At 33.9% G+C, this 13003-nt stretch overlaps 2 protein-coding genes and 1 long non-coding RNA gene across 3 annotated transcripts; 1 reads left to right on the top strand and 2 right to left on the bottom strand.

The window, feature by feature from the left end:
* The first annotated feature begins 2599 nt into the window (after positions 1-2599).
* On the top strand, positions 2600-5992 carry LOC106405957 (cytokinin dehydrogenase 5). The gene is made up of 5 exons (XM_048761459.1): positions 2600-3545; positions 3629-3756; positions 3915-4181; positions 4732-4994; positions 5439-5992. Exons 1-5 carry the CDS (start codon positions 2954-2956, stop codon positions 5794-5796), a joined length of 1608 nt encoding a protein of 535 aa, XP_048617416.1. The 5' UTR covers positions 2600-2953; the 3' UTR covers positions 5797-5992.
* LOC106405958 (probable ubiquitin-conjugating enzyme E2 16) lies at positions 5935-8015 on the bottom strand. The gene is made up of 6 exons (XM_048761460.1): positions 7809-8015; positions 7608-7711; positions 7427-7529; positions 6977-7040; positions 6292-6380; positions 5935-6197 (listed from the first exon to the last, which is right to left on the bottom strand). The coding sequence occupies exons 1-6, from the start codon at positions 7836-7838 to the stop codon at positions 6102-6104; spliced, it is 486 nt and encodes a 161-aa protein (XP_048617417.1). The 5' UTR covers positions 7839-8015; the 3' UTR covers positions 5935-6101.
* A 3621-nt stretch (positions 8016-11636) lies between these two features.
* LOC125589148 lies at positions 11637-12947 on the bottom strand. The gene is made up of 2 exons (XR_007325328.1): positions 12169-12947; positions 11637-11838 (listed from the first exon to the last, which is right to left on the bottom strand). It is a non-coding gene; the product is annotated as an uncharacterized LOC125589148 (long non-coding RNA).
* Positions 12948-13003: the final 56 nt, after the last annotated feature.

The raw sequence follows: 13003 nt of genomic DNA, 5'->3' as shown, positions 1-13003 counted from the left end.
ACATTAAAATATCTATGGGAAAACTACTTAAATTGTGTTAATATTTCATAACACAATTACTTGATCACTAAAATGCAGCGGAAGCATTTTTTTTTTTTTTTTTTACTATTTATTTTAATTTAATAAAATAACACCTTTATTAATTCAAATATGCATTTACTTTGATAAATGATTTCCGTTTATGCATACTAGATGAATTACCATGTGCTAACAGTCATGCGTATGCAATCAAATGTTAATGAATAACAGAACGCACTCTTTCATGCATGCAGTCTTACGTAACGATTCAAACTTCAAATGAACTCTGATTAATTATGAATCTACTCTCATTCATGAATGACTTAATTAATAATCCAGATATTTCTTATCGCATGATGCCAAACGTTAATATTATGAGTGCAATTCCTTTACGGTTATTACCGAAAACGTAAACCTCGTGAATTAACAATATTCCAAAATATTTAAGGAAATTCACTAATTTACTTCACGGTAACAACAGTAAAACCCAGATTTCAAAATTCAACAGTTTTATTCAAACAAGCATATTAACCCACACATGAACAGTCGTGACTTTTTAAAAATTAACCATGCAAAACACCTTTTACGACAACTATAATTAACCGTATTGCATCATTATACACTTTCATTTTCATTGTTGTCGTACTTGATCATTTAAGTTCAAAAATTCAATGCGAACGATTCACAAGCATCACTTAACAAACAGATTCAGTCAAGGATGAATTAATCAAATCTAAGATGGCTCTGATACCACATGTTAATTAATTTTATGATTTTAATTATGAAATCTACACCCAAGACCTAATCTAGATTTGATTTAATTCAATTCTAACACATTTCTAAAGAAGATAGAAACACTAACCTTGATCCATGCTTGGATACAATTCCACCAATTGATCTTCTCCTCTTTAACCTTCTCTTTGGTGATTTCCTTGATGGACAAGAAATCCCAAAACTTCCTTAATCTCTCCTTAGAAAAAAAACTATTAGTGTAGTGTTGTAAAGAGACTTTACGTTTTTATTTTTTTTGATAAAAGGAGTACGAGTCCTTTTATAATAATCTAAGAGACGTGTTGGTTTATATCCATCAAACAGATGTCTGTAACACAACTCTTCTTTATAACCGCACTACAACATTATAATATATCATCATATATATATTTGACTTTATGGTAATATATTCTATTATTATTACCTTTTACATATATGATCATGAGATTAAGGACATTTTTAAATATAAGGTAAAGTAGGAGGGTTATCAATACACCCATATTCTAACTCTTTAATAGAAACCGATCCATCACGGTATCGCCTTTTATATTAGAATCTAAAACATTAATATGAACTTGAACTTTATATTAAACCAATAGATACATAGGTCACATTGAATATAAAATATTCTTACATTTGCACTCAAAGGGATCATCCACGATATCAGTGTGTTGAGCAACTCCCTAAACTCTATCTCATTTCAGTTCACTTCGCGTGCTTGTAACCAGCTTGCAGATCGCATTGCGAAAGATGCTCTGTTTTTGCTTTCAAACTCTCCCTTAGGAATGAGAAACTCTGTATTGATTGTTTAAGGTAGTGATGATAAAAGGTTCCACCAAAAAAAAAAAGTAATAACAATGTACGAAGTCAAAATATTCTTGTTAAACCATTTCTGACCTCACCTACTATATCATGCATAGAATACAGATCTCCCATTACCAAAAATAAATTGTTTGCTTTTGTGAAATTAATTTCTAGATGAAGTCAGAGAGAGAATCTACCGACTGCAAAGTACTGCAGAAGAAGAATCTATCTTGGTTTATTTTTTTACACATTTTTATGTCTATTTAGTGCATATTTTCTCATTGATAAAAAATTAACATTTTATTAGAAAATAATCTGTCACTAAATTTTATTGCAAAATATTTTTCTTTCTAATTTTTATGATGAAATTTATTTTCTTGCTTTTGTTAATTATTTGGGTTATCTAATATTAATCCAGTTTTTAGTGTTCTTACCGTGCAAGTCACCACGTGAACTTATATCAGGAGAGAACCGGGCCCATTAGGATTCTCCGTATCTAACTGCGGACCCCCACTCTTTCACCACGCACGTGTGACCTCATCCTCTCCCACGTGAATATCCACGTGGCGCTATTTCTTTGCGTCTCTCCCATTCCTCCCATGCTCTCCTCCATGACTATACCACATCCTAGTTACATCATAGTTTATAACACTCAAACACCAATCCTATACTCTAATCAAATTTCACTTCCCTATACATTGACATCGTTGATTTTTATACTATAGTTTGGTCCTGATGTCCCAGACAACTGATTTTTCAGTAGTCAAGTCAATGGTCACCTAGCTTTAAGCTCATATAACACGTTTTGTTTTGAGAAATTTGATACTGCCAATCTTGAAGTAGTCCAACCGTAAGTATTCGGTCCACAATGTCTTGCTGAAACATATTATGTGTATATACTACGTAGAATAGTTAATGATACACATCGACACGTAGATATCACACGGCCCTTCTGTTAAAGATGAATTTGTTATTAAGAATATGACGTGATCTTCTCCGGTACAAACTCTCTGTCCTATAAATAGAGAGCTTCTTGTCCTCATATTCTCGACACATACATAAACGCATAAACTCGTTCAATTGTACGAATAAATAGATTTTAAAAGCTCGTTATATTTTTATAATAATATTGTTTTTCACCCAAACCGAAAAAGAGAGAGAATCTGTGCATGTTGCTCAGAAAATCTTCAAAGTGTAATCTGGGCTTACGTTAGCTCACGAACTCCCAAGGATCTCCTATATATGTTTTTCCATCTCCCCATAAAATCTCTCATCATCTAAAACATCTTTATTATCATTTCTTCTTCTATATATTCCTTTCCCCTTTAGTGTCCTGAGAGACGCATATCTTGATTTCTTGATGACTCGTGAAATGACGTCAAGCTTTCTTCTCGTGACATTCGCCATTTGTACACTGATCATAGCCGTTGGTCCCAGCGAGCTCCTCCGCATCGGAGCCATAGACGTCGACGGCCACTTCACCTTCAAGCCTTCCGACTTAGCCTCCGTCTCGTCGGACTTCGGTATGCTAAAGTCGCCGGAGGAGCCATTAGCCGTACTTCATCCATCCTCAGCTGAAGACGTGGCACGGCTCATCAGAACAGCTTACGGCTCAGCCACGGCCTTTCCGGTCTCAGCCCGTGGCCACGGCCATTCCATAAACGGACAGGCTTCGACAGGGAGGAACGGTGTGGTGGTGGAGATGAGCCACCGCAACATAAGGACGCCGGAGCCACTAGTTGAACCGGAGGAAATGTATGTGGACGTTTGGGGTGGAGAGTTATGGGTTGATGTGTTGAAAAAAACGTTGGAGCATGGCTTAGCACCAAAGTCATGGACTGATTACCTGTATCTTTCCGTTGGTGGTACACTCTCCAATGCAGGAATTAGTGGTCAAGCTTTTCACCATGGTCCTCAAATTAGTAACGTCCTTGAGCTAGACGTTGTAACTGGTTAGTATAAAACGTTCAAGTTCATATATTTGGTTCTTGAATTGATTTTCATATTAATAACAAACATATTGAATCAAAAACAGGGAGAGGAGAGGTGATGAGATGTTCAGAAGAAGAGAACACAAGGCTTTTCCATGGAGTTCTTGGTGGGTTAGGTCAATTTGGGATCATTACACGAGCACGAATCTCTCTCGAACCTGCTCCTCAAAGGGTAAATGTTTTTAAATTTTGATTCTATGTTGTCACGAAATAAAACTGCTAGGCGGGTCCATGAGTTACATTAACCTTTTCACTATTGTGGTGACATATTTTGTTTTATAAATTTATTAAATTTAGTTAATGAAACCCTAAATGATAATCTTGTGACAGGTAAGATGGATAAGAGTGTTGTATTCGAGCTTCGAAGTGTTTACAGAGGACCAAGAATACTTAATATCTATGCATGGTCAATCAAAGTTTGATTACGTGGAAGGGTTTGTGATCGTGGACGAAGGTCTCGTCAACAACTGGAGATCCTCTTTCTTCTCTCCTCGTAACCCCGTTAAAATTTCTTCCGTTAGCTCTAACGGCTCCGTTCTGTATTGCCTTGAGATCACCAAGAACTACCACGAGTCCGAGTCCGACACCGTCGATCTGGTAAAATTTAATTAAGAAGTTCTCAATTTTTTTTCTTCTCAATTAGATAAAGAGATATTATTCTTTTTATAATGATGAAAATCTGGAACGATTTAACGCTATGCGATTATTGAGGAAATCATGATTAAAAAATTTGGTTTTCTTTTAGTTTATATGATTGAAAGTGGTATCCATAGTATTTTTGTTGTGTCGGCTTTATAATATAATTAAAATAGTTTATTGTAATTTAAATTAGGAAGAAGACATGAAAAAGAAGCCAGAGAGGATCTACAGAGATCTAGCTTTTCCACCTGAACTATTATGTTTAGTTTATCACTAGCGAATTAATCATGGTTACTAATTAAGTAGTGGACGGGGTCATGGACCACTCACCAAATAATGATTCCCCTTTACTCTAATTAAGTTTTAATAAAGCCAACTCTACTGGAATCTTAACTTATCCTTGGTTTTGGTAGGCTTTAATAGCAAAACAGTTTTTTAATTTTCTCCTTTAACTTTAATTTTCCTATTCTGGTTTAAATAAATTAAAAGTGGGTTTTGTTTGCTCCAGGAAGTAGAGATTTTGATGAAGGAATTAAATTTTATACCGACATCGGTATTCACGACAGATTTGCAATATGTGGATTTCCTGGACCGGGTTCACAAGGCGGAGCTGAAGCTCCGGTCGAAGAATTTATGGGAGGTTCCACACCCATGGCTCAACCTATTCGTACCAAAATCAAGAATCTCTGATTTTGACAAAGGCGTTTTCAAGGGCATTTTGGGGAATAAAACTAGTGGCCCTATCCTTATCTACCCAATGAACAAAGACAAGTAAGTTCCGATCGATATTACCACCGTTTACTTAGAAATTTCTTTTCAGAAACAAAAGAATAAAACGAGTTTTGCATGCATGCAAAGTTACACTTGTGGGGATTAAATTAGTGGTCCAAAAAAATAAATGTTTTGTCGAAACTGTAAAGAACTACTGACACGTGGTACATGGGATTGTCCGAAAAACTTTGTTCACATGTGCATCGAATCGAACCAGCTAAGATTGATAATAACGCATCATCGTCGGCTCATCTTTCTCTTTTGGTTCATTGTCCAATCTGGACGGTCCAGATTGGGTCTATTGTTTTTTAGTTCCTATAACTAATGGTGGTGGGTCCCAATCGGATTCTACGAAACCAAACCGATCTCAACGACCCTCCCACACATCATTTATTAACTATAAGATTATGTCGTGCTGACGTGTCGGATTTTTTGTAATGCCAGATGGGACGAAAGAAGCTCGGCCGTTACACCGGACGAGGAAGTTTTCTACCTGGTGGCTCTATTGAGATCAGCTTTATCGGATGGTGAGGAAACGCAGAAGCTAGAGTATTTGAAAGATCAGAACCGTCGGATCTTGGAGTTCTGTGAACAAGCCAAGATCAATGTGAAGCAGTACCTTCCTCACCATGCAACGCAAGAGGAGTGGGTGGATCATTATGGAGACAGATGGGATCAGTTTAGAAGCATGAAGGCTGAGTTCGATCCACGGCATATACTCGCTACCGGTCAGAAAATCTTTCAAAACCCATCTCTGGCTTTGTTTCCTCCATCGCCGTCTTCATCGTCAGCTTCATGGTGACAGGACAGAATCAGAGGGGGAAAGTAGTAGTTGAGATTATATTCTTCCTGATGTATATATATGTCCTAATAGAGAAGCATCAGAGAGAGATTAGGTTGGCGTATTTTGTTCGTATCGTTTAAAAATTAGAGTTAGGAAGATTCAAGTTAGTAATATGTTACTGTTTAAATTTTCTACATCATCACGGATTTTGATATGGGTCTAGCGAAGCTTTAAACCCGATTATTAAATTAAAATTAGACAACAAACAAACCTCATGACTGTTTTGGATTATTATACATTTATGGTTTTGATGGATGGATGGTTTATACTTTATCATCGTGGAACCACCATCTCGTCTCCTTTGGAGATCTTCCGTTCTTACAATTCTGCACATATCTGTCATTATCGGTCGGTCGTTGCTGCAACCAAGCGAAAGGGGAAGGTTCAGCTTTTGTGGAACAACAAATTGAGCACATATTTTATAAAAAATGGCAAGTTCAAGAGGGCATGTACCTTTTCAGTCGAGCTAGAGAGCATGGAGAGGATGCTGATGCAGATAGAACTCACCGTCATGGCTGGAGACCACGAATCATACAGAATATCTACAAAGGATAGGCCACAGATGTTATAAAATATATTATTGAACAATAAAGTGCATGAAAAGCCGAATATCCAAACGTTTTAGTCATTCTGTATATCTTGCCAACACTGATCATATGATCTTAAACCGATATATATATAGCATTGGATTATAAGGCAAAATCTTAAGGTATATATATAAAGCAATTGAAGAGGGTGCCATTCAAATTAACGGGCAAGACTTCAGATTAGTTTGGAAATGCAAATTCATGGCACCTTCTTACATGGTTTATACAGCTCTTACATAGTTTTTTGCTTAACATTTGGTGCATTAACATTAAATGTACTAGTAAGAGGTTATATTACAGATTATGAAATATAAACACTCTAGAGAATATGATAGTTGAAATATAAGCTCTTACATAGTTTTGATCTGTATTTTCAGTCTCAACCTTTTACTAACGTGTCAAAAACATCAGATAATCAGATATATCTTGTTTCTACCACAAAAGTGCGTTGAGATGCCTCATCACGTTAAAGGAAAAGTAAACCAAAGTAGTAGACTGTAAACCCAAAGAGAGAGAATGTAACAGAAGAAACAGAGGACAATCTCACGTACCTAAGCAAATATGCCCATTGCTGTAAATGTGGGGATGCAAAGGAGCCGGAAGGAGAAAAATCACCTGTACAGTAAGTAAACAAAACATAACAAGGTGACATCTAAGAATAAGAATAATTACCATTAATTTGTATTTTCTTTATTTTAGTTTTTCTATTTTAATTTTAGGATTATGGTTTTCAAGGTTTTCTTATAAATATATGCCTATGGTTTTATATGCCTAACGAGGTCAAGAACGCTTGGTTTACTTATAAATTCTTAGACTAAACGAATATATTTGCATCGATGTAGTTTCAGATACGTGGAAAAAAAAACTTATGCTCAAGTCAAACTCGAGTCCAGTATCCATTTCATCATCAAAGCATTATCTGCAAATCCCATTTAAGTATAGACTGTATATATAGTGTATTATTATGTATAATCTAACCAGCAAAGTCATCAAACACTCACTTGCGGCGACTCCATAGGATAGTGCTCGGGAAAATCAACTTGAAGCTGATAGGTTTCGTTCGCGTACAAAGTTCCTGGAGCTCCAATAACTTCGATTATCCATCTGTAACCAATCGAATTTTACATTACAGTTCCCTAATTCAATAATTCAAAAGTCAGAAATAAACGGTGCTTTTTGTACCTTTGGAGATTATCAGTGACCTTGTGTTTGAACCCCGTAGGTGGATTCATTTGCCATTCCACAAGCTCTTTCTGAAGCCTTTTACACGCGATCTTGCTCAGAGCCTTACGCCAAGTTTAAACAAAAAGTCAAAACCCTAAGTCAGTGACACACAAAGAGATAAAAACAGAGGGAGTGAGAGAGAGGTAAAGAGAAGGAAACCTTGTGAGAAGGAGCACCAGAACTTGACATGGCTATGTAGAGATGGATTGAGACAGAGATGATTCTCCCCCCTTAGGAGAAGAAGAAGAAGAAGAAGAAGAAGAAGAAGAAGAAAGGAAGGCCCGAGGAAGAATCGGAGGATTTGTGGGGTCCTCTTCTCTGATTGAAGAGATCTCTCTCAGATTATTTCAGACCGTCAGGAGGATGGTCACGATGGTGCCACGTGTACTATCCTAGGCTTTTTTAGATTTATGTTTGTAATTGTAAGTGTCAGCGATGCAGTCAGAGTTGCTGAATTTTGCTGCCGGTGAAACGGTGCAAGGTAATAACAGTAGTTTATTAGATACCAGTGGTTCCGGAGGTTTCGTACATTTTATTCTTAAATGAATTTACAATTTATTTTATTGTCTTAGTGAAGAAAATATGTCCAAAAATATGAAGATGAATATATGTTGAAAGTGAATGATATTTTTCTGATTCATTTGATAGTGGTTAACGACTGTAGTGTATTACTTTGTTTTGAAGTAGTTTAGGTCAAAGTGAAATATCATAAGTGGTTGTGACTGATCAATTTAATAAAAATAGAATAAAAAACTGATAGTCCTAACAAAGTAAATTCAATTTAAATTTAAATATAAATATAAAGCAAGGTTGATGTTGGAGAAGGAAAAATGTTAATGCTTATGTTAGTTTTTGTGATTATCTTGTTTGAAGGAAGATAATAAATTGTTTTATCCTCTTAAAGTATTAACAATCTTTGCATACTTTGTCTATGTCAAAAATGTGGCACTTTGTTGAGGGTTTCACTGAGGCCGTATTGATTAAATACTTTGTTTTTAAAAGGATCATGAGTCCAATAAGCGAGTTCTTGCTGATATTCTTGTTAATACAATGTTAATATGAAGATAAATATATGTTGAAAGATTATATTTGTTTAGTTAATTTTTCATATATTTTGATGTTTTTTTTTGTTTTTATTTGCTATTATAAATGTTTTATGAAATTTTATTATTTTTAATATTATCATCCATTTTTATATTGTTTTTTTATTTGAAAACAATTCCTCATCGTATGTGTCTGGCCATTGTCTTTTACACAGTACTTAAAATACAGTAATGTAATCGGTGTAATCTTGGTACGGATGTGATAATATTGTAATGTGTTCGATTTTGTTTGTTGCCATTTTGTTTAACGAGAAATTTTTGGGTTCACCCCCTGGGGTGAACCTCTAGGTTCACCATCCAATAGTGTTTGAATATTTGATATTTGATATCTTTTAAAAAAGGAAATAAAATTAAATATCCAAATTAGATTATATTTTTAAAATAAAATAATAAAAATACATAAAAATAGTTATAAGAAATAAATTAATTAATATTGTTAAGTCTTCAGCAAAATACTAAACCCTATATCCTAAATACTAAACCCTAAACCCTAAACGTTAAACCTTAAACTTTGGATAAACTCTAAACCGTTAGAAAATCTTAAACCCTAAATCATACATTAAAAACTAAATTTTAATAACACTAAACCCTAAATCCTAATCACTAAACCCTAAACCCTTGGGTAAACTCTGAATCCTTGGATAAATCATAAACTCTAGGGTTTAATTTTAAATATTTTTGATTTAGAGTTTATGATTTATCCAAGGGTTCAGGGTTTATCCAAGGGTTTAGGGTTTAGTGATTAGGGTTTAGGGTTTAGTGTTATTAAGATTTAGTTTTTAATGTATGATTTAGTGTTTAAAATTTTCCAATGGTTTACGGTTTATCCAAGATTTAAGGTTTATAATTTAGGGTTTGGAGTTTAAGATTTAGGGTATAGGATTTAGTATTTTGCTAACAGTTTAACAATATTTATTTATTTATTTTAGTAACTATTTTTATGTATTTTTATTGTTTTATTTTAAAAATATAATCTTATTTGGAAATTCAATTTTGTTTCATTTTTTAAAAGATATCAAATATCAAATACTCAAACACTATCGGTTGGTGAATCTAGAGGTTCAGCCTAGGGGGTGAACCCAAGAATTTATGTTGTTTAACTTGTAGTACGGGTGGGTTAGAAAGTTAATGAGTAACATAAATGAGCATTTGAAAAAGTGTTTAATTTATTCTCATTTGAAAATATTTTTTTTTGTCAACATTTGAAAATAATTTTAACTTTCACTATTTATAGTTTGCTATTTTTATATTAGAAATCTTTGTCATACCATTAAGAAAATTTTCAAGTATATATAATGTTTAGCATATTCAATGTTTGTTCTATACCATGATAATAAGTAGAATGAAGTATCTTTGAATATAAATCATGGATTATTTGGGGTCTTAAACATTTTTTTCCAAATTTATTGGTCCTTTCTTTATATATATATATATATATATATACATATTCTCTTAAAATATGATCTGTGTCATCCATAATATTTTCAAAATACTATTTTATTAACAAATTTCATATATGTACATATGGTAATTTTAAATATATATATGTAAGAATATATTGTGTAATCTGATCTTAACAAGGTCTTTATTGATCTAAAACTGGTTTAATTAACCAAAATGGTTTTAGTTTATTGGTTTAAACCGAATAATTTACTTTTATGGGGTTATGGCTTTCGAATTTTTATTTCGGAGATATATAAGAATTATGATATACTTTCATGGATAAATAGATTTCGAACTTTTATTTCAGAGACATCTGGAATGAGGTTATAGTTTGGGAGACATATGGAAGGATACGATACTTATCGTGGGGAAATAGCATGTTTTCCCGGTTATAATTTATATAGAATGATAAAAAAAATATCGTTATTTTTGTATGTCAATCAACACAAATATTTAGACAACGAAAGATATACATTAACTGAAAATGTGAAATAACATTATTAAAATTGGGAGAATTCCTTCAAAACCACTTAAAATTAAGGTAATCTTTGGATTCTTCGATTACTTTGAGTAAGTCCACACAATCCATTTCAAAGATTATTGAATGAAAACATCAAAAAAAGTTTAAAACATCCTTTCTCTTCTAACTAAACATATTCCACCCAAAAAATCATAAACTGAATGCCAACGATGAAACTGAAGAATAATAATTTCTTCACTTTAATTTTTAAAATTTCTTGTTTGGTCAAAATAAGTAACGCTTAAATAGTGAAACTATAGTAGCTTATTAAACTAGAACTAACAAAATGGGCTAATAAAATGTTTGTATTATTATCTTTTTTGCTCTATTAATCGAATGTGGATGAAGAAAAAAATACTTCAAAACTCCAATTAAAAAAATGGGTTAGAGGTGTTTTAGACAGTGTTTATATATAAAATTATGGAATGGTATTATAAGACTAATAAATTAATAGAAGCTAGGAATAAGTTGAAGACTCGAAGGCCTATTGGATGTGTTGCAAGTTGATGTAGGAATAGTGAGAAGCCAAAGCAATGTCTTAAAAATCTTTGCAGTGCCTTCTCAACATCTACGAGTTGTCCTAGTTAGCAGCTACTATCAACGAATATACACACACTATTCTTAAAGTTTCCATGTTCCTTTGCCTTTATGTCTCAGACGCAGACAAAGTCTTTGAAATTTCCAATAAATAATAGAAATCATGAATTTAATAAAAGACTCTGATTGAACCAGATTTTTTTCCTTTTTTAACCGAGTTTTGTATATGGACGTTGAATGAGGTCGAAACTTTTTTGGATTTTAGAACATTTTAATCTCCAAACTTTAAGTTTGAAGAATAGTGGAGTTTATACAGATTATTAATTCCCTAGGCCCTAATGATTTAAGCTTTAATTTTATTTTTTTTGATGAAACAACATTTTATAGATTTTTATTCTCCATTAGAAAAGGAAATGTTCACAATACTTGACAATAAAACCATACTGGCAAAAGAAACAGTTATAACAAAAGCTGAGCACATAGAAAAACAGAGATAGATGTAGGCATACATAACACATAAGCAACTAATATGGTAGAGAAGTCCTCTGAACTCTACGCCAATTGAGCTGAAAATGGAGATGTATCCCTGTGAAATATAGAACACATAGAGTGATCTAAAGCTTGAGACTGAAACAGCAACGAATGCACATTTAACAATCACATAATCGGCTACAAATGCAGAGGTGATTAAACACCAATTTGCTGAGCCTTTGATTAGAACATAGATTGAGGTATCTATAATCCTCAACACTAAACTTCCTGCAACATAACTTCTCAAAACAAGTAGAAATTTGGGAGAACAAGCTCCATAAGGAGGGAAGCCAGACAACTATTGTCTAAGAACACCTGATACTCGGGGAAAATGGTAATATCAAACATGAAACCTTCAAACTGCCACAAAGGAAGAGAATATAACCTGAATACACCAAAAGCGGAACTGCTTACTGCAGTAAAGGTAAAAAATCTGCATACTGCAGTAGAGGGTTGCACTATGGCAAGAGGTGAGTCATCTGGTGGCTTTGGAGGCTCCAGCGGAGAAGCTCCGAAGATGACAACAAACACGGCAAAGGACGGCGGTGGATCTGGAGGAGGCCTGGATCGGGACGGAGAAGGAGCAGTTACCATCGAAACCATGGACGAGCAGAGGAGATTCTTCAAAGGGAGTAAGAACGGACGGCAGAGCTGAAACGTTGAGAATCCATTCAAGCGGCCGTCTTGGGAAGCGGGCCTGGGAGAGTCTTCCTAGGGCGAACGCTTTTTCAATTTTAAACGGGCCTATTCATTTAAGCTCTAATTTGTAAATGACAATCGTCACTGGTAACATTAACAGTTCTTAATTTATAGAGTTGTAACAATCTTAAAGACTTAACTAAATGGCTACTTATCAGGGAAGAAATTAGTGATATTATACATTATTCAAAAAATATTTTTAGATATTAAAAATAGTATAGCATATAGAAATTAACATTTGTTGTTTGCATGTGTGTGTCTTTTTCTCTCTTTTTTTTTTGAAGTTCCCAACAAAGTTCCAAGCTCAGAAAGGGAACTGTGGCTACTGATGCAATGCAAGGTAAGAGGAAGCATTTATGCAAAAAGCCTGTTGCTTCGTGCTCAGAGGAGAGGGACCATATATATTTGAAATCCCTTTCTACTTTCTTTTGACAAAGATATTACCAAAAAATATTTTTTTGGGCTGGTGTTAATTTACTGTTTTATTTAACTATTTAATTACTTATTAAGTACTAGTATTA

The sequence above is a fragment of the Brassica napus genome, chromosome C6 (assembly GCF_020379485.1).
Source record: "Brassica napus cultivar Da-Ae chromosome C6, Da-Ae, whole genome shotgun sequence".
Classification (NCBI taxonomy): Eukaryota; Viridiplantae; Streptophyta; class Magnoliopsida; order Brassicales; family Brassicaceae; genus Brassica; species Brassica napus.
Note: the sequence above shows the minus strand (reverse complement) of the source record. Positions and strands in the feature narration are given on the sequence as shown.